The following is a 21700-nucleotide window of genomic DNA, read 5'->3' on the forward strand; positions in this document are numbered from 1 at the left end:
GTCATAATTCTTTCAAATGGGAACCAAGTAGAGCACTCATAAAGATGAAAAATAGAAGGTTCTCCTGATGTTTCTCAGGTACCAGAGATAATATTTTGGTGGCTAAAATAGCTCCTGGATGGTATTACAAGCTTAAGCCCAAAGCTGGATCTTCTGTGTGAAGGCATCCATTAAAAAAAAAAAAAATTGGAATGTTTCTGTGGAGTCTTCCATTACTCTGATTATAAACTCTATTTTTATGTTAGATCAATATCTTTCAGAGTAAATGTTTTGCTCTCAGCCCTTGCATAATGACGACCACTAAAATTTTTTATCTTAAATTGTGAACTCTTAGGAGAAATGAACATCGATTAAGAGTCAGGACTCTGAGGTCCGACCACATGACTTTTCTTTAAAAGCAAAGTTCCCTCAGTCTCTTTTCTACTCATAAAGTACACAGTAGTCAACAGTTGTCAATATCATTCATATTAAATTACAATCAATCAAGTAAGATCTAAGGAATGTGTCTTATTTTTTATTTCCACATATCATGTTACTGTTTTGTATGTGACTTTTATATCTTGTACCTTGAAATTTTGCTGTAAACCTACTGCTGATATATTACAATGTGTCTTTAGTATACAATGCAATACGTGCACTCTTTTGTGTGTATTATGAATTGTTTTCATATGATAGATCATTTCATAAGACACTATGTGAGAAAGACACTATAACTGGTTGCTTAACCTTTCCATCAGAAATATGCTGATCATTATATGTTCTAGTGTTCAAAAGTGCCCAGAGGCAGTTGTCCCTCCTTTCTCCCCACAAACCCTTTCCTTCTACTAGGTCAACATGAAGAGAGATCTGGTAAGGCTAGAGCAATTTGGTGAGTAGTGTGATTGTGACTTTTTTCCCAACTGGATCAAGAAACTTCTAGATGGGAAAAATGGGAAAGTAGATGGGATCTAGAATAAATCCCTAGATTCTAGATCAATCTTAAACAGAATAGGGTTTCTGAGATGAATCATCTCTGAGAACCAAAAGCATGAGACAGTGAGGCCAAGTTAATTCTAGAGTGGCAGGAACTCTCACTACCACTAGACAAAAGTGTCCTGTCCTTCTGAATTAGCAGAATAGCTACTATTTCTCTTTTTCTAAGTTGTGTATCCCAGAGACTAGGAGGTCTATTACAGTATGGCCACATAAGTACAAACTACATATTTATGCAAAATCACAAACGTTTCAAAAGGATTTTCACTGAGTTGTGAGTATAATAATATAACATCATAAGTAATCATAATTCTGATGTACTACTTGAAAATCATAATGACCATATGAGTCTTCTCTATAGAATGACTCTTTAAAATGTGCTAAAGGGGTTAGAATAAAATTGCATTAAAATATCTTACTTAATATAAAAATGCTTTACATCTAAAAGCCTAAAATCCTTTCTGGGTTTGATATTGTATAGGTTGTGTGTACTTGAACAATAGACTAAATTTCCAAGTGTTCCTCTGTTCAGTTTGCAATTTTCCAAATCTCTATATCCTTATTATTAAGTATAAGCATCATATATAACTGTGATTCAGCCAAAAGATCTGCATTTAAATAACTTAGAGATCACAAGGCTTACATCTTGAAAAGGAAGAAAATTCAGGATTCAGAATGAAAATTCGGTTCCTCATTTTCATTCTTTAAAAGAGTTCAATAGTAATTGCTTATGGTGACCATTTTAGGAGACAGCTGAAAGAAAATATGTAGATGTGGGAATTAATAATAAAAATTAGCATTTATATAGCATTTTTCATTAGCAGATCCTCAAATCACCTTAAAAACATGAATTAATTAATCTTCACAACACCTCTGTGCAATGGATAAGTTGTTATAATCCTTGAAGTAAAGTAATTTATTCAAGGTTACAGAGCAACTGCATAGTACATCCAGGAAAAGAATCTTTCTGTCCTGATCAATTTTATGCTGTCTAAAAGAGACAGTAATGTGTCTGGACATTAGCAGGAGAGCAACTTTAAAGTTAGTTTTAACCCTTGACAGACACATGGTCTTATGGTGAATAAAGACACAAAATGGATAAAACATAGGTATCACAACTAGCAGATTTTGGAGATAGAACTGTGACCCATGAAGATGAAGTTGATGGTGCAGCTTTCCTTATGAGCAGGGGGACGCATTGTCAAATGGAGTTATCAACTCTGCTAGACTGTATCTGCAGGGCCAGCCAGTGGGGAAGATGACATCCTGACATCAGAGAAAAAGCCAAAAGATGACTGGAGTGAGTATCTACATAAAGAGAGGATCAACAGTGGCCAGGAGGTGCCTGGAGTCTTAGAAGACGATGTGAAGAGACACAAGTGGGTGAATATGTATTTGACATGAGGCCCAAGCCATAGAATAATTTGAGTCATCTTCCACTCTGAGCAAGATGAAAGTTCAAAACCACAGGAACATCCAGCCCGGGAAGCTGCAGCAGCAAAGGATGCCCAGGTGCATCTGGATCCTTTCAAGAATAGAATAAAAGCGATGTTCATGTTAATTCAGGAAGTTTCTTCCAGAGAAGTGGGTATTCACAAATTGCCATGGTGGGAGGTGGAGTTGGGGAGAGAAGGAAAAGAAGATAAAAGCTACCAGTTTGTAGCACAGAATGTGGTAGGCATAAGGAAGAGAGAAGGCAAGAAAAACCAAAGTTTGAGGGAGAGAAAACGAAAGCCAAAGAGTGGGTAAGCGTGTAGTACTTATTCATATAAGTGGGAGGCAACGAAGAAGGAGGGAGGCTCCCCAATCCTGAAAGCAGTGCCAGAAGAAAAGGTTCTAGGCTCCAGGGGAGTTTGTTTAGCTAACCTCCAGTTATTGAGTATAAAAAAGTTTGATGAATGCACAAAGTTTCTTGGCACAACAGCTTATCCAGATTTTCTCCCTGCCTAATATTATCTTCTTTTTTTCTTCTTCTTCTTTTTCTTATAATGTGTTATCTTCCATCTTCCAAACTGTATCCATTCTCAGAATGGGCTTGATGAGCAATTCTGAAAATTTTAGTTTCTGAAAGATTCAGTTTCCACAATAGGATAATTGCGATTTTAATATGGTAGAAATCCTCACAATGGCTCCAGCCCTCAATATCCTCTAAGTGATTTAAGGTTAAGAAGAATAGAACTGTCAGGAGTGACTGGGTGGCTTAGTCAGTTAAGTGTCTGACTCTTGATTTTGGCTCAGGTCATAATCTTGCAGGTCATGGGATCTAGCCCCACATCGGGCTCCTTGCTCAGCATGGAGTCGGCTTGAGATTTTTTAAGATTTTTTTCTCCTTTGCCCCCTCCAAAATAAATAAATAAATATTTTAAAAATATTTTAAAACTGAAGAATAAAACTGTCAGCACTTAAGTCATGCACCTTCAATTAATGAAAAAAAATGTGTTGATATTTGGTGTGTATATAAAGCAAGTAACCACGAGGTGCTATGGAGCAGGTAGGGAAAATAGAGGTATCATAGTTCTCAGGTCGTTTTGAGGACTATGAAACAGTTTCAATTTTGGATTGTGGTTCTATTTATTCTTTGAAAAATTCTAGATATTATAAGAAAATGGGTCAGTATTTGCTTTGAACCTTTGGAACAGTGGCATTTATTCCAAAGCCTGTAGCTGTTATATTTAAATAATAAACATTTCCTCACTCAAAAATCTTCCCAGTTTGTATGCATGTCCTGGACCTGTTTGGCACATGGCCCATTCTGCACCTTTTCCCCCTGTGTCACTCAAGATTGATGCAGGTTCCTGTATTTCTGGGATATCCCAGAATATTCCTGGATATTTCTCCCCTGCACATTCTGCTTTGGATACCATTTTGTGTTTCTTTAGTGACAGTTCCTTAATGCTTCCAGCTTTGCCCAGGTGCCTCTGGGCTTAAGTCACAATGCCATGTTCCTTTGTCCAGCCTGGGGGGATAGTTACTTCTGCTAATCTCTAGGTTACCTTGGCAATCCTGTATGTGGCTTCTCAGCTTCACTATCACTAGAATTCTTATGAAACAATTTGCTTAGAGGTAAATACGTTAAGTGGTTCCTCTTATTCTCCTGAAAAATTGTGTCTTAATTTTACTTCTTTATGCAGAAACCCTTAATGACTAGTCAGAGTTAGATAGTAGATTACAAAATGGTTTTATCAAGAGCAGAAAGTTTTGCTACTCTAGCTTTTCTGACCCTCTCAGTATAAATTTAACTATATATCTGAAAACATTGTCAGATAAGTCTCCCTCAATTTGTAAATGGATAGAAAGGGACACCATTCTAGGCTCTATTTTTACACTCCAGTTTTCTATACATGAATTATAGAACTCTCACCATAATGGTTTTTAAAGGTAAAACATGTTAGCTATAATGTCACATCACAGTTACCTCCCATAAAGCTCTGGTGAGGATCAAATTAGATAATGTATGTGAAAACCCTTTGAGAATTATAAGAAGCACTTTAGGTGTAAGATTGTGTTGTTATTATTTCATTACCATTATATCTTGAATTTCTGTAAAGAAGCTTGAATGCTGTACTGCTAAATCAGTATTTAGGGCTTTAGACAAAATATTATAGCCTCACTTGGGAGCTTGGAGACTCTAACAGGAACCATTATAGATCTGATCATTGTGCAGAAGTCACTTTTTCTTTTTTTACATTTTTTTCTCACATAGCTGTGGTGAAAGGAGGGCTTGCTCTTCTTTGGTGTTTTGTTTTTGCTCCTAGATTTGAGAATTTTGTCTTTTATGCAAGCATGCAAACAAAATTAGCTTCAATAAGTCATTTTTCAAAATTAATTATCCTCAGGTTTTATTTTCACAGATATTTTGAATGGATTTAGTATCAAAGCTTTCTCATTGAGTGTGTTCATTGTTCACTATGTAATAAAACTTTTAATGGCAGTCATATCATACTGCCATTTATTAGTCACTGCAATTTATTCCTTGCAGCAAATTTTCTAGTGTTTGGTCCAGTTTAATTTGAAGTGACACAAACAATGAATTATTCCCTTTGAGAAACTATTCATCATTCTAGAGGATTTAGATATGGAGAGATGCCTCAATGCATAAAGTTGCTAAGCATTCCTCTGTATAGCCTCATGCTCTTGTGCATTTCCTTACTCTTAAATTTCCCTGTTTTTTTTTTTTTTTAACTTCCATTAGTGATAAGCTTGCATTCCCCTCAATTGTCTTGATCCTTTTGGCTGTCAATTCATTCATAATGGTTTTATTTGTGTATTTAGTTTGCCTACTTATCCATATTCTCCCAAAGAATGAGAAAAACAACAAAAAACAAAAACAAGAAATAAGTCATTATTTTGGACTTGTTTAGCTTCTTCAATTATTCATCAATAATTTTGTGAATTATTGTGCCAGGCCCTTTGGTAGATGCTGAAGATACAAAAAGTGATCAAGACAGATGTGGATCCTATCCCTGTGGTGAATAAACCCTATGGAAAACATATAGAATTAATTGGTAACAAATGAGTAATCTAAGAGTGTATTAGACTGGATAAGGACCATGGAATGTGAGGGAGAGACTTGATAAGGTGGTAAATCACTGGTAACATTTCTAGTAACAATCAGCAAAAATATTGAAGTGCTGTATGGGGAAAAGTTAAGAAGGAACACGGCTTATGAGGACCTATCTGGAGGATGAGGGGATGTCTTAGGCAAAAGAAACTACAATACAGAGATAGAAAAGAGTTTGGAATATTTTCACAGGATTAGAAGTCCTGTGTAACAATTGGTGAGCCTCTTAAGAGATTGTCAGCCATAGGAAGAAGAAACCAGATTTTGGAGAGCCTTGTAAAACAACTGAAGTAAACAAGGACTATTAAGTGAAAGATTGTCAGGATCATTTCTCCACCCATCCATCCATCCATCTATACATCCATCCCTTTGATGGTTTGGGGGAAAGGATCAGAATCCAGTGGTACTAGGAGAGGGGATAGAGCAGAAAGTTGGAGGACAGTTAGGGAGCTACCAAAGTTATCCAGACAGAATAGGAGACTGTCTTTGATTGTAGAGGTGAAAGTGAAGATGGACAAGAATAGGTGGATCAAGAGAGATTTCAGAGGTGAACAGATACCAATTGCTGGTGGATTTGATATACAGGGTGAGAGATGGGGGGAACGAAATGTCTAAGTCTGACTTGACCAACTAGATATATGACATTTTCTGTAATGGGGAAGACTGTAATGAAGAAGAAAAGAGTGTTTGGAACTTAAAAGATGATATTTACCACCATGGAATGAATGCTATCATCCAGGAGACAAGAGGAAAAAAAGATAATTCAGGAACTCAACACTTAGAAGACAGTAAGATAAGGAAGAGCCACCAAAGGACACTTCAGAATGAGCTACAGCAAACAGGAGGGGGATAAAGAAAAGCTAAGATCATGTGCTTTCTTGAGGAAATGATTAAATTTCAAAAGCCTCTGACAGTCCAGCAAGATAAGGACAGAAAGTTGACCCTGGGAATTGACCAGATGGAGCTCATCAGAGACCTTGACAAGAATTTTAATAGAGTGTTGAGGATAGAATACAAGTTAGGGTGAATTCTAAATGGAAAATTAGGAAAAGGAAACCACATATAAGAACTGAAAAGATTTCTTTTTATCACCCACTATGACAAAAAGGTTTATTTTTATTTTTGTATCAAGTTATTTGAGAAGTTGGGGATGTATAGACAGAGGGATTCATATCTCCATGAAATATTTTATTACCACCCTGGCTTATTTTAAATTTATGTGTAGCAGTTATTCAGTTATCAACTTAATCAGAAAAATTGTTATGACTTATTTTTATTGATAGAATCTCATTTTTTAAACATATAACCGCTTTTTCTAACCAGTTTTATACCTTACAGTAACTTCCCAGAAAACTCAGAGGGACATTTGAATAAACACATAAGTCAGTCACAGTTTCCACAAACTTTAAGTGCTTTGAAAGACTTTCCAACATACTGCACTGTATACCAAGGATGATAAAATTGAACACTCTGGTTCTTGCATTACACCATGATTTCCCAGTGCCAGATATCTCTTTAAGAGAAACTAGATTTTGCAATGGAAGATACATCATGGAGGTACAGGTTGGCTCCTATTTGTTACTGTATCATTGCTCATAAAGTATCTCATGTTTGAATGGTTTTTAAGTTGTTGTAGTCAACACAAATTCTTTTATATTGCCATTAGATTTTTATCTCAAATAAGTATCATATTGATTTTTTTTTCTCTTTTAAAATATAATTGATGAATAAAAGTTAATCTGCCTGACCTTACTTTATGGCTAGAAGACATCTCTGTCCTCTTGGGTTGATTGGGTCCTCAAATATTATTCTTGCTAAATCACTGGTAACATTTCTAGTAACAATCAGCAAAAATACCACAGGCATCTTGGCTATAAAATATTGCCACTCTTACCCCTGAGCTAGTAGTGAGAGACAGTGGATAAAACACAAGGTTTGGAGTCAGAAGATCTGAGTGTGAATCCCAACTCATTTGCTTACTACCCAGGTGAAGTAAACAGGTTTATTTTAACTATTCTGGTCCTCATTGTTCCTAATTCATGGAATAGGTATAAAAAGTACTTTCCTGACCATCCCACAGGGCAGTTAGTACAAATGTTAAAGTACTTTATAAACTATGAAAGGTTGATACACTTGGTCAGTATTATGGGTCATACTTGGCCAGTATTATGGGTATACAAAATAATAGGACAAACTGCCATATTTTTCCCATTCTCTAATTTTTAAATCTTCACTGCTCATCCCCGCCACCATCATCTTTAAGCTCTTTTGACTGAAATCTTTCATTTGTTTATTTCTTAGTCTAATCCTTCAATGCTATAGTTATGCTATAGCTTTATGTTAGAATTTAAATTTTATAGAACTTAGAAGGGAAGGAAATCTATTTGTAGGAGTATATCCATTTTTTTCATATTTTATATCAGTGTAGGTGCATAGGTGACATCAGCTGTCAGAAGCGGAATCTCTTTCTGCTGTTCTTCTAGGTTTCCATCTTTTTTCTTGTTCCTAAAATATGGAACCTTTAGTGACATGCGTCCATCAGCATTCCCAGTTCTTAGCTACACAGCTGTACATTCGGAAACAGAGCAACATACGGTTCTTACGACCTTTGGCATAGGACCCCTCAATGCATGCAGCAGAAGGGCCTCTTACTCTACTGGCTAGCTGAAACTTTTTCATAAGATCTCACTAATTTTTAAATGGAATTCAAAGCTCATGATTAATCTTCTGTAATGATTGTTTAAAATTGTTCCCATTCTTGCATTTTTCTGTATTAAGAAAAGAATTTTGCTTAACATATACTTACAAAATATCCTGCTGAGTCACAGTGCCAAGAAGGCAAAGCATTCAAGAGCAGAATGGAAACACTGACATTCCGTATAGCATATCGCAGCAAAGAGTGATGCACTACATTGAAGCCTGATTTTTATACAATACAGTTAGATAAGAATAGTGGCGGGAGATGGCAAAGGAGGCCTGGGTGAAATGCCTTCCTATACACTGGTCTCCTTCCAGGATGTCACCAGGGCTAGGCTACCATGATACTAGAGACAAGATCAAAGTGATATCAATGGGCTATTTCCATTTAATAAAGCAATTTCCTCAATGCTCTCCTTGATCATACTTGAAGACTGGACTCTGTGATCCAGCTCCATCAAAATCAAATAATTTCAAAATTTATAGATTGTTTTTTAAACAAAATCTTTCTTTTAGAATATATCCCCTTCTGTCTAGTAAAGCATGCTTTGGGGAGTTGGTTGCATAGAGAGGCTCTGGTTCTACAGTGACATTGTAACTTTAGCTACAAAAATGTTGACATGTTTTTCAATAAATGGTATTTCTGCCTGTCTGTCTCTAGTATTTAGCAGTTACGAGAATCAACTATCATGGATAGGATTCCCTGTTAGGTTATTGAACTTAAGGTAGGTACTGGGATAGCAGAAGAGAAAGAAAAAAAAAGTTTGTCTTTACGATTACATATTCGACTGCCTAAATATTACTTGCTTCTAATGTTTATTTTTTGTTTTACCCCCACTTCCTCCAAAAAAATCCAAATTAAAACAAAACAAACCTCACATGGGAAACTTGCTTTTGTTCTCTAAAAATTTAGAGGACATTTTCTATATCTACCGGATATCTCCTTCAATACCAAATCCCTATTAGCACATGTTAAGTGTATCTTTCCTACACTAATATTTATAGAATCACACTAATTTCACATAAGTAATTTTTCCTGATTTTATCAGGCTTATTGTCTACATACTGATCTATAACTAGATCCAGGAGCTGATTAACAGAGAAGCCACAGACGAATATTGAGATATTGACATCTGCATTCATGTTTCACTAGGGTGTGGATTATTATTATTATTATTATTATTATTATTATTATTATTTACTAAATTAGAATAGATACTTCAGTTTCTAAGAACCAGAAATTAGGATTTTCTGATCATGGAAAATGATCAAATACCAAAAAAATCCGTGGTTGAGAGATACAGAACTTTAGGACTCAAACAGAAGGCCAGAGAAATTTTGGTAGAAATGCAGACTGGAGATAGACTGGTGGGAAATTTTGAGATAACTAAATGATTTTTATCATAAAAATTTTGACATATTCTTATGTGAAGGAAATACTTGTAATACAATGATGCAGGTCATTTTATTGAAGATAATAATTTTCATTTTATTTGAATTACTTAACATAACTTTATATTGGTTTTTCTCCTTTTAAAAAATCTAACAGAGAAGAAAATCACGATATTCAGACCTTGACTTTGAGGTAAGTTTCTATGGATTTTTAAAATAATTTTAATTGCTTGAATTCAAAATTGACATATAATTACTTAAAAATATTATTCTGTAGTATGTAGGAGCTCTATATTTTATTTTTTTTTTGAGCTCTACATTTTAAAAATTAAGTGAGAAGTGAAACATTTTTAATTAAAAGCCATACTATAAAACTAGGTGTAGAAAAATTTTTTTAACTTCTAATTGACTTAGATATATGCCAAACTGAGGTATTCTAGACAAGGAATTCATTTTATAAATATTAAGACAAATGAGCACTTTATGGTGAGAGTTGGATTTGATTAATTCAGTTTGTTGTGAGGTAAGAATGTTGGTTGCTTCATTTCTCACATTTATAACAATTATATTGGTTTTACTTGAGTGACTACCTGAAGAGAGTGAGAATAATGCTTTAGCTGATTAGCTAGGCTTTCTCTGGGACTTGCCTTATGTACTGATTCCTATTATTAAGTTCTCTGTGATACATTCTAGATTCTTTTTTCCAATAGTAAGTGTTGGTTCAGTGTGCTCCTGTGTTCAGTAAATGCCTTTTCACAGATATAAACAAGATGAAGATGTTCATTTTCCAATTTGCATTGAATTTATATTGATGTTGTAATATCGATGCTAGAAATTACTGAAATCATACCATTTGAGCAGCTTATGCTAAGCACAAAATTAATGATGTTTGAGCGTCACATAAAAGGCACTTATGCATCTTGATAATTGGATATGATTCATAGCCTGCTGACATAATTGGATATAATACATTATAAATTTCTCTAGCATATTTGTACTATTGTGATGCTTACATAGAACTTGGGAATCTTAGCTGATATTCCTAAAATTATGGAAGCCTTTCAGAATATGGAAACTCCTAAATCAATCATTTTGTGAATGTAGATGAATCTTGTAGCTCAGGAATATATATCAGGTACCAAAAGTGAGACTTAACTGTTTTTATTTACTACAATGGTGAACAAGCTCTAGCTTTACCCTGAAAAGGGTCCAAAGATATTTGGTCATTTTTAGTAAGCTTTCAGACAAGAAACAAAATAATAATGATGAATCTGACCTCAATGATTATGTGGCAAAATTTCCTACTGATGCATCTCAGTTGTAGCAACCTGTGGCCTAGGATAAAAACTTCATTCTATCCTAAATTTTAGGGTACAAAGAAAAAAACATTCAGAAATCTTTTTTTCATTTTTTTATTGCCTTTTAGGGGACAAATAATTTTTTTTCTACTCTTTAGGTAACCCAAAGTAGAGGATCATTGTGTATACATTTCTTTTTGTCCTGAAAGCAATAAGTTATGTTAATACAAAGGAAAGAAGGTGGAAATTAATCCATTGGGCATCATTGACAAAATATAGTAAAAACCTAAATGTAAAATTAAGCCTCAAGGGAACCAATCAAAGCTATATAATCATAAGTTCTGAAAAGAAATCTAATCATATTGGATCACTTGGAGCATTAGAAAAACTATTCCTTTTTCATATATTCCCTATGGCAACTGGTACCATATTCCTTAATCGGATGCTTTTTTCCTGCTGCTTAGTATCCCAACATATAACCATGGTATTATCAAAACATTTTCTGGTAATGGAAAGATGTCAAAACTCAACAGCCCTGAGTAGTTAGCTCTTTAATTACTATGGTTATTGCATGATTGCTAGATGTGTAAAATTGGGAGGTGGGAGGACACTTTGAGATATTGCATTTTCTTGACAGACTTTTTAGTACCACTCTCCTTAGTCTGTGTGCAATTGTAGTTATGTGGCAGATATCTCATAGATGGTATTCAGAAAAATTACTGCAAGATGCAAATGCTGATAAATTTTAATATGATATATTTGTACTTTGTGGATGGTCCTTGACAAAGAGCCTGAGTTGCCTCCTTCCACTTTAATTCATGCTGGATAAATTTTGTTTATCTCAAACTACTTGCTAGTCCCCGAATTCCCACCCCATCAGCTTTACCACACAGTGGCCAACATAGGCATTTTGCCATTTACAAGCAGATTTCTATCCTGGGCTCCTGAAGATAGCTTCCCTTTAGACCATATACACTCCCCGAAATCTATACACAATAACAATATTCTCTCAACTTTGTATATACATAGAAAATGGGCTAGTAAATGTTATACCTGGGGAAAAGTTCTTTCATGTTGCCAATCTCCAAGAAAACATTGCATTTTTAGCAATAAATAGAGCAAAGTGTTGACTAGTCACAATGATATAACATCAATTCTTACTTTCAGGAAAGTATACAGAAAATATTGATATTCCTTTATTCTGTGACCAAATTCCTTACTAGACTTGCATTCTCAGCTCCAAGCAGAGATCTAATATATAGTGTCAACCTTAAAAATTAAATTAAAAAACCAAGGTTATCATGTAGCAAATGACTTTATTTGGGAATTGCAATTCCAGATATGCAAGCCTGGAAGGAAAAGAGGAAGTTGTGAGGTACTATTTTAAACATTTCTTTAAAGCACTGCCAATCAAGAATCAGTTTTCTGTATTTAGTGATTTTGTCCCTTGGTGCCAGGAAGGACCTTTCCTGGTTATCATGTCCCACTGTGGAAGGAAAGAGCATGGTTATTGGAAACTGTTTAAGACCACATATGAGTAACAAGGAATAGAATAGAGAGCTCTCAAGCATTTCCCACTTAAGGACTACCTCTTATCAAAGCTATAAGCTTTAGAGATCATCTTGAAACATCAAACCAGCATCATCCTCTTGGATAGGTTATTTCTGCAAGGGTTTGACAGGCAACAAGCACAAAATTTTTAAAGTATTGTACAACACAAAAAGAGAAGCATAATAATAAATCTAGTTTGTGGAGGCACCTGGTGGCTCAGTTGGTTAAGTGTCTGACTCTTTGATTTTGGCTTGGCTCAGATCATGATCTCAGGTCATGAGATCAAGCCCCACATCAGGCTCCATGCTCAATGGGGAGTCTGCTTGTCCCTCTCCTCTTCTTGCTTGTGTTCTCTCTCTCTCTCTCTTAAATAAATAAGATTTAAAAAAAAATAAATCTAGTTTGTATAAGATCCTACGTGAAGAACCCAGACCTGAAAGTAACCAGCTAAATACATCAGAGGTCAGGAATCAGTCAAGTTTTCTCTTTGCCTGAAAAAATAATGTTCTAAATTCCAGAGTTTATCCCCCTTAGCAATGGTCTGAGAGATACAGGTGATGACTTTATTTTTCCAGGAGAATGCCAAGATAAAGGCAATAAGGGGAAAAAGACAGACTTTAATATTTGAAATATAAAGTCTTGATGTGGTGTCTTGAGTGGAAGCAATCTGCCTTAATGTCAACTACTTCTCTTTCTTATCCATTTGATTAAAAACTTTCCAGGGTTTGGAAGACCAGATGTCAGGTGCAGCCATCTTTAGCTGTGGAATGTGTGTCCAAGATTCAAGCCCCCAAAGTCTGGCTATCATTTGGGTAATGAGGAGGACCTGGTATAGTTCCTTTCCAAGAAGTTCAAGGGCAGTCCTTGTTCCAAATCAGAAGCATGGGGGGAAAAATGGAAACATTAGTTGGGAGTATGGTAGGCAGATACTTGAGAAAACCAGAATAATTTGGGATCTATTACAGTTTATTAACAGGATTAGAATATAATGCAGACGAAGGTACAAACATAAATTTTCTCTCTATACTTACCCTGATTTTTTACTGAAGATAATCACAGTATATCTAATTTGTGTGCATTAAACTTGGCCTGCCTCAAGTGTAGCAAGAGTAGTAATTCACCATATAAGCACTTTTCAAAACTGCTTTTCTAGAACTTTGTAAGCAAGGTGCCAAGTTGATTTTTCTGAGGAGCTATATTGGCTCCATAAATTAGCCTTAGTTCCTTAAAAACTGTCCTGTAAAATCTGAGTCTATGTACATCTCTCTGAAAATAATCCAATCAGAGCCTTGGTAAAGTAGCCAATATTTCTATTTATTATTACAAGGAAAACAGATTCTCATTGAATTTATGCAAATAACCAACTATATTGCCATGTGAAAAAGTACTCAAGAGTTTCCAAATTCTGGAGGGATCAGGTAGGGAGAAAAAGTAAATATTTCATCATTGTTTACAAAGTTATATTTTACCAAAGTGCTGTATTTCATAGATAGCTTTAAAGAGAAGAGAAAAGGGGGTCCTTTTAATGTAGCAAGCAAAACATTGAAGGACTAGTAATATTTGAAAACTAGGAGTCATAAAAATTATAATCATCTTACTCCATTCATTCAATGCCATGTTATTCTTGTTCTGTTTGAATCTAGTTTTTACATTAGTTCTGGAAATTTTTACCCAGTTTAATTTTATGGTCTCAAAGTTATCAGAAACCGGCACTTTTTTCTGAGTTCTTTCCATGAATCTCTTTGAAAACAAATCACTTCTGTAGGTACATTTTGTAAAAGTATCTGAATAAAAATGTTACTCCCTATAAATGAAAAGACTTAAAATGTCCATTATTAAAGATATGATGCAAGTTCATTATGATGGAGTTGACAAGAAAATTTGGTTTTCCATATATTTTAAGATAATAATTGGAATCATGGCCAATAACATTTTACCAAGACACCAGATTTCCAGGAACTTCACATAATTTCTAAAATATTTACGTTAATAACATTCACCTGCATAACAAAACCTTAGATGGTTTATTTTTCACTTATTTGAAAATGCTTCTCATGTAATTTAACATATTGAATAACCCTAAAGGGCTTAGTATCTCTCTTTTTATAAGGAGAAAGAACAAATCTATTGTGATGTTTTAGAAACTTTCTAGAAAACCCAAAGTTAGTTCAAGGTCAAAAAGACTATTCAGAATTGGATTTGGGGAAATTTGTCCAAAATATCAAAAGATTTTAGAACATTTGGTCAAATAGTATCATGGGTCAAATAGGATTATGAAATAATACTTAGCCATCCATTTAACCATGGTAACAATAGAAGTTGTTAAAAAGCAAATATAGAAAGATACATAGATCCGAGTTAAAACTTACATAATCAGAGACCTGTTAAAGACAGCAAATACAGAAAATTATTTTAAAAAAATATAGAATCCTTTTTTTTTAAAGCCAGATTAAAGTATAAAGGAAAACTTTTTACAATCTATTATCAAAAGCAGACCAATAGTCCAAGAAAAATTTGTTCTCTTAGCAGATAAAAGGAAAATTATGGTTCAATTTTACATAAATACACTATTAATATTAAAACTTATTGTTAAACCCCTATAACAAATTTATTTAGATGGATCATATTAAAAGTTTTTCCAAGATTATTTTTTCACAGACCTTCTAAAACTTTTTATGTCCATCTTAGTCTATCCTTTCTATCTGCCTCAACAGAAATGTATCTCCATACTTCATACTTTTTTTTACCCTGTACCTTTTCTAAGCAAAAAACATACCCTACTTTCCTTGTATACAGAGCTATTTCCCTTATTATTTCTACCAGCTTTAATTATATATGTTAATTAGAATTGTTTACACTTATAAACCTTAATTAGAATTCTTAACCCTTAAAAACCTTAATTTTTAATGAAAACTAAGTATGCTATTATGAACTGTCTTTTACATTAGCATTTTTTTTAGGTTGGCAATTTCATGAGTACATTTCATAATTTCTAGAGACATATACTCTATCAAAGTATAATTTTTCAATGTGATGCAAAACATGTTCATTAATAGACCCAAGTATCTTTTGTTTCCCTGTAAAAAGAAGCCAGAAATGGATAAGCCTATGTCAATTAAGGTGTCCATTTTCTATCTTATTTAGAAATTATATATATATTCAGTGAATATCCATCATTTTTTTAACCTGGCAAAACTTTACCTAAAGACTCTTTATCCTACTTATATTTATTTTAACAATTATGTTTAGATTACCCACAAAAACTTGAGACATTAGACAACTAGCCACCAGCCTAAGCTATTTTCTTGCTCACAAATTTTGTAAAAGAAGTAACATGAAGTTACTGCACTTCTAATAAACCTAGCTAGAATGAAGGTTTTATGTTTAATGCTGAGAACTCTAAAGACATGCATTTTAATTGAAACAACAACCTTAAACTTGCTATTATATTAAATATTTTCCCAAATCATGTGAACCTGAAAAATATTTGAGTTAGTATCTATTATATTTCTGATAATTTATAAATGCTTCATTTTCAAGCCAAATGAATAGGGCTTATTTCATAAATTAGCTTTGGTTATATCGCCCAGAAGTAGAAAAATACCATATCTATAACATACATACATAGTCTTTCATAAATAGACAGAGAGATGCAAAAAGAGAAGACACTTAAAGATATTGTGTTGTTTTTTTAATTCACTAATTTCAGGAGGTAATCCATTTATAAAAACATTTGAGGTTCCTCCCTGGGTTTAATAAATTCTTTAATTATGGTCCATAGTTTGGTAGATGAGGGTATAGAAGGTATAGAGGAGGTGAGGGTGGTGCAGAAGGGAAAGAAGAAGCTGGTATTGGAGACCATTAGGACAGGGAAGGGAAAAAGTAGCCTCAGAGCCCCTTTTATCTACTTTTAATTATTTATGTGTCTTGGTTAATTTAGAAACCTTATTTTGCAAAGAGTGATTTTAGAGTCTTGGATACATTTGGAAGACTCCAGGTACCAATTAAAATAGCCATCCTATTTAGTCTATTTAATTTTAGAGCTGTAGTCTTCTAATTTGGTTCTGCAGGAAAAAAAAAAAAAAAAGTTCTTCATAGTAGCCATAGGAGTTCAAATTATCTTGGGTTCAGTTGGTCCATTTGATTAAGAACACACATGAAGAAGGGCCATATTTTTTTTGTTGTTGTTTATTTGTTTGTTTTAGGGCCACAGTTTTGAATACAAAATTGGCCAGGGTCCCAGAAGGAAGATGCTTAGGGAAAATTTAGAGGATTGTGATCCCATACTTTGAAACCAAAGGTTTGGCAAACCAATAAGTAGTCACCAAAAGGCTGATTCCTTCAAGAATAAAGTCAGAGAGCTCACCCAAAAGGAGGAAGGGTGCCTCTGACAAGAGGCTCACCATGCCAAAAATAAAAAGATTACTTACTCATAATGCAAGAGGCTGAAGTGGCTACCATTCACAATGCCTGGAGTTGTTAGTTCATCGAGATTCATCACCTTCTTATCCCACTTCTGACACCATATAATGTCAACTTTAAAAATTAAACAAGAAATATTACTGAGCAGCAAATGAGTTTTTTGGGAATAGCAGAAGAATTGCAATTTGGTGCATGCAAACTATGGCAAACAGTAAGCAAGTCCAGATAACAAAGTGGGACAGCATCCTTTTATAGAGGAAAGGAGAAAGTTGCAAGGGTTGTTTTGAACAAAAGTTTATGGGAGGAAAAAGAGTTTGAAGTGGTGACAGCTTCTTATTAACTCATGTGCAGGCAGCTTGTTGTTGCCAGGTTGAGAGAAAATCTTTCTTTTTCCTACTGGTTATGTAGATTTTGATGAGTAGTAGGGCATGAGAGTTCTCACTTCATGGATTGCCCCATTTTGAAAGAGGATTCCTTTATTAATTTTCACAATAGTAGGCATTCAATAAATTATTATGTAAAGAATAATTTAAAATTGAAATTAGACCAGTGTGCTTGAATAAAAAGTTATCAAAGAATATATCTGATTTGGGGCAAAGACCACTATAATAAATGGATTAAGGAGCTAACACCTCAAAGACAGCCACACTGGACTTCAAAGATATTTGCATGATATGCAACTCAAGGCAATGAATGGCAGGTGGAAATTAAAGGAAGAGGAAATGATATGGAGGTTGACTTAAGTGTGGCATACTCAAGAAACTAGAAGCAAATTAAAATTCACTGAAATGTGAGGTCTATAGATAAAAGGAGGAAGTAATTTAGAAACCATATAGTGAAGAGCTTGCACTCCAAGGGAAGAAATTTTACGTAATTTGTTACCAAAAGCTGCTAAAACTTTCTGTTCTATTATGTTCTTTTTGTTTTTTAGTGGGAATGATTTGCTCTGATCTGGAATTTAGAAAGATGACTGTGGCAGTCAGTAATAGGTAGGAAAGATTGGAGTAGGGTGAATGAGGAAGTTGAAATACAAAATCGGAAATGACTAATCCAGAAAAGAAAAATGAAGTGGTAGCAAAAGAAAGGAATGAAGGGATGTGGCAGAGTCAAGATTTTTGGATTTGGTCCTTACCTGAACACAGACAGGGTTCTTAACTGAACATAGGGGAGCAGATGAAAGAGGATCCTGCAGGTCTGAACCTGGATTTCTAGTAAAATCACAGACAGAGATTTAGGAAAATCAAGCATACATCTTGTTAGGCCAAATTGCATTTTAATATCTTGGGGATTAAGGTGCCTAATCAGATGTTAAATGAGAAATATCAGGGAGATAGCTTAAATTGTAGTCTTGGATTGAGGGCAAATCTTAAGGAATTCCTAGGAATGCAGTTGCAAACATCTCAAATTACAATCAACAATGTTATCCATTCCATGTTAAAAATATATGCATAGAAGGGTATTTATTTTTATCGTCTCTTCAAAAAACATGGAGATGGGGTGCCTGAATGGCTCAGTTGGTTAAGCATCTGCCTTTGGCTCAGGTCATGATCCCAGGATCCTGTGATCAAGCCCCACATAAGGCTCCCTGCTTAATGGAGAGCCTGCTTCTCTCTCTCCCTCTGTTGCTCCCCCTGCTCTCTCTCTCTCTCTCTCTCTCCCTCTCCCTCTCCTTATCCATCTCCCTCTCCCTCTCCCAAATAAATAAAATCTTAAAAAAATGTATGAGGATATCCCTTGTCACATTCTTCCATGGAACCTCTTAAAAACACCATAGAATATTCCTTTGAAGTTCCTAATGAACACCACACATCCAGTAAACCATGCTTTTCAAACTTAGGAGAAGTAAGAGTGAGCAGAGAGCACAAGAAGGCATCTAACCAGGATAATTATGTCCATCTTTGTGGGGACTTGAATTTTTAGTAGATTTGAGGGAATATAAGTAAGATAAAATGTTTTATATTAATTTTATTTTGTTATGAATACAGCTAAGCTGTGGCATAGAAAATAAAATTTATATTACTTTCAAAATATAAAGCTTACAGTTCCAAAGAAATATCTTACTCATAATAAGCTCCTTTCTGCTTTGTCCCGAACTCCTACAATAAGTGCACTGTCAGGCAATCAGCACACTTTGAGAGGAAACATTTGAGCAATCTAGTCTTTTGCTGCATCTGTCTTTTCTATAATGCTAAATTAAACTGTTGCAAATATTTGCAGCCAAGTATATCCTTGGCTGACAGTGAAATAATAAAAAATAATACCTACCTTATTCAGTTTTTTTAGATCCTTTGTCTAAGTCCTGGATATATATTTATTTAAATGGAAATATTTTTGAATCTTAACCAGACACTGGTAATGTCAGGTAGTCTCTGGGGCTTCAGGTTCTATCTTAAGGATACTCTGGGACTCTGGCCAAGAAAGGTACATAAATCATTCCTTTTTCACAGTACAGCTTCAAAAATCAAGATTAATTCCTGCAGTGTGTGTTGCTCCTTAACATTAGTTTTCCATCAATTCAAACTAATGTTCAACAGCCCACTCTGGATTGAGGACTCCTATGCAATACAAAAAAAGAAAAATAACCATAGGTTTGTTTATACTAGTAAATATGAACAATGAGAGCATAGATGTCTATATTCCTAAGGCTAGAAAAGGTTATTTAGCAAAGTGGTTTCTAAATTCTATCAGCACATGATTCCCAGGCCCCATAATCTAAAGTTTATAGTTGAGAGATTCTCCAACTTTTTCTAAAAATGTCCCTGTTTCTAAAACAGTTTCTAAAACAGTCAACAGGCATTGACATATAGTAATGCCTACCTTATCTGTAGTTCAGACTTAAATCCCAACTCTATGATTCATACTTCTGAATTTAGAAAACAAAACTTCCAAGTGGTTAGTTTCAAACCCACCTGCAGGCCCTTTATATGCTACTTATGTGGAAAATAAGAAAGCATAATAAAATTTGAATAGAGACACAATAGAATTTGAAGAGTGTTCCTCTCTGGTGTCCCCTTAAATAGGAGAGAAGACAAGACTTAAGATAGCCTTCCTTGTTGCAGGCACCTTCCCTGACCTGTATACATATGCCGTCTAATTCATTTATTAATTGAGCACATTAATTGAGCACCTACTAAATATCAAACGCTGTGTGTCAGGGATACAAAGAGAAGTCACTGTCCACAAGGTGTTCAGAGACAAGACATGGAGACAGCCCTTCCAAAGATAGTTGCAGTACCATGGGATAGTTTTAGGGTGATCAATATCCAGTTTATGGGCTTGGCTACAGAAGGCACCTGTAACAAGAAACAAGAGTGTTTCTTTCACTCACTTTTCCATCTAAATAAGTCATAAACTTGAATAATCTATAGGAGGGTGCTCCCTGAATATAGGATGTATCTAAGATAGCTGCATGCAAAGAGAATTGTCTTTGGATTCAGAGTGTATTCTAGCTGTCTCACCACTGATGGGAGCTTGGGACCTTTACTTAGCCTCCTGAGCTTCAGTTTCCTAATCAGCAAAGTGAGATGATGACTCCTACCTCCCTGGGTTATTGTGAGGATTGAGAAAGATAATAATGCCTACCATTTCTTAAGTGGCTCTTACGTATGTCCTCTAGTGACAGGTGATATGTATCCCTTTTAAATCTTCAGAACAACCCTGTAAGGTTATTCTGACTGCTAAAACTAGAGCTACAGGGAGATTACATTTTATGCTTCTGACTATACAATTTGAAAGTGATGGAACTAAAATCTAAATTCCAAGTTTGTCCAGATCTAGAACTGTTAGATTTGACATGTCCCAAGTATTTAAAAGAGTGCCTGAGATAGAGTAGGTGCTCAAAACATACAGGTTGTTCACATCCTAATTTTTTTTCTCAAATATCTGAAATTTCATGAAAGCAGTACACAACCTATCACTTTTTCTTTCATATCAACAATTAAAAGACTGCAAACACAGCCTCTCTTGAGTTACAAAGACATAAAATGACAGATAAGAGTTTTATGAAATAAGCTATATCAGGAGATATTTTTGTGTAACTAGGTTGCTGGTCCTCTCAGGATAGGGTTCATATGCAGCTTCAAAGAATGATGTCATAATAACCTGAGTGAAAGGAACATTACTGAGCATTTCTCTTTATTGCAAAAGATGCCTATGTTACTTGACAAGAGTAATAACTCAAGCAACCTGAATTTTATATATAGTGGCAATTAGAATATATTTGCTTATTTAAGAAGAAAATCTACTTGAGTTATAGTTTTATCATCTTCACAAGGTTTTAGAAAATTGAATTTTTCACAGAAGTCAATTTGTTTCGGACACAAGATGTTTCAGCCACAAAAGAAAAAAGTAAACAGATGAAACCGTAAGGTGAGTAAAATCCAAAAAGAGCCATTTTAAAATGGACCAGTAATATTTAGAAGCACAAAAACTTTGAATTAGGTGGTTAAGACCATCAAAGGCATGAGTGCTACAAATAAAAATTAGAGAAGCAAATAGATAAGGGGAAGCTCTTATTATTTTTGAAAACTAAAACCCAGCCACATTTTTTATCCCAAAACTTTTCTGGGTTGGAAACTCTCCAGTATTCACTGTGATTCTGGCTGCCATGTCAATGGAAGCTTCCCTGACTGAAAAAGCTGAAAGGTGTACTTAAGTCTGTGAACAGAAAGGAATCGTGCATGGAAAATCAAACTGAGCCCATGACAGATAGGCAAGCTATTGATTGGCAGCTCTAGTGTGGTACTTCTGTTGGAACCACCAGGCCATCATTGCTATGGTGATTTCTGGCTGTGCCAAGGTGATAATT

General features: G+C 34.7%; 1 protein-coding gene and 1 long non-coding RNA gene across 5 annotated transcripts in view; one reads left to right on the forward strand and one right to left on the reverse strand.

Moving 5' to 3' along the window:
* The window catches only part of ADGRB3 (adhesion G protein-coupled receptor B3), a 711230-nt gene that overhangs the window by 675616 nt on the left and 13914 nt on the right, over nt 1–21700 (forward strand). For 3 of the 4 annotated variants that reach the window (XM_038554438.1, XM_038554441.1, XM_038554439.1), the window contains one exon: nt 9780–9815. The exons of the other annotated variant lie outside the window; for it this stretch is intronic. In XM_038554438.1, coding sequence (XP_038410366.1) covers nt 9780–9815 — 36 coding nt within the window. The remainder of the gene's footprint in view (nt 1–9779; nt 9816–21700) is intronic. 4 annotated transcript variants of the gene reach the window in all.
* LOC111098308 lies at nt 12184–20180 on the reverse strand. The gene is made up of 5 exons (XR_005367901.1): nt 20025–20180; nt 19159–19448; nt 18026–18101; nt 16902–17007; nt 12184–12406 (listed from the first exon to the last, which is right to left on the reverse strand). It is a non-coding gene; the product is annotated as an uncharacterized LOC111098308 (long non-coding RNA).

The sequence above is a fragment of the Canis lupus genome, chromosome 12 (assembly GCF_011100685.1).
Source record: "Canis lupus familiaris isolate Mischka breed German Shepherd chromosome 12, alternate assembly UU_Cfam_GSD_1.0, whole genome shotgun sequence".
Taxonomy (NCBI): Eukaryota; Metazoa; Chordata; class Mammalia; order Carnivora; family Canidae; genus Canis; species Canis lupus.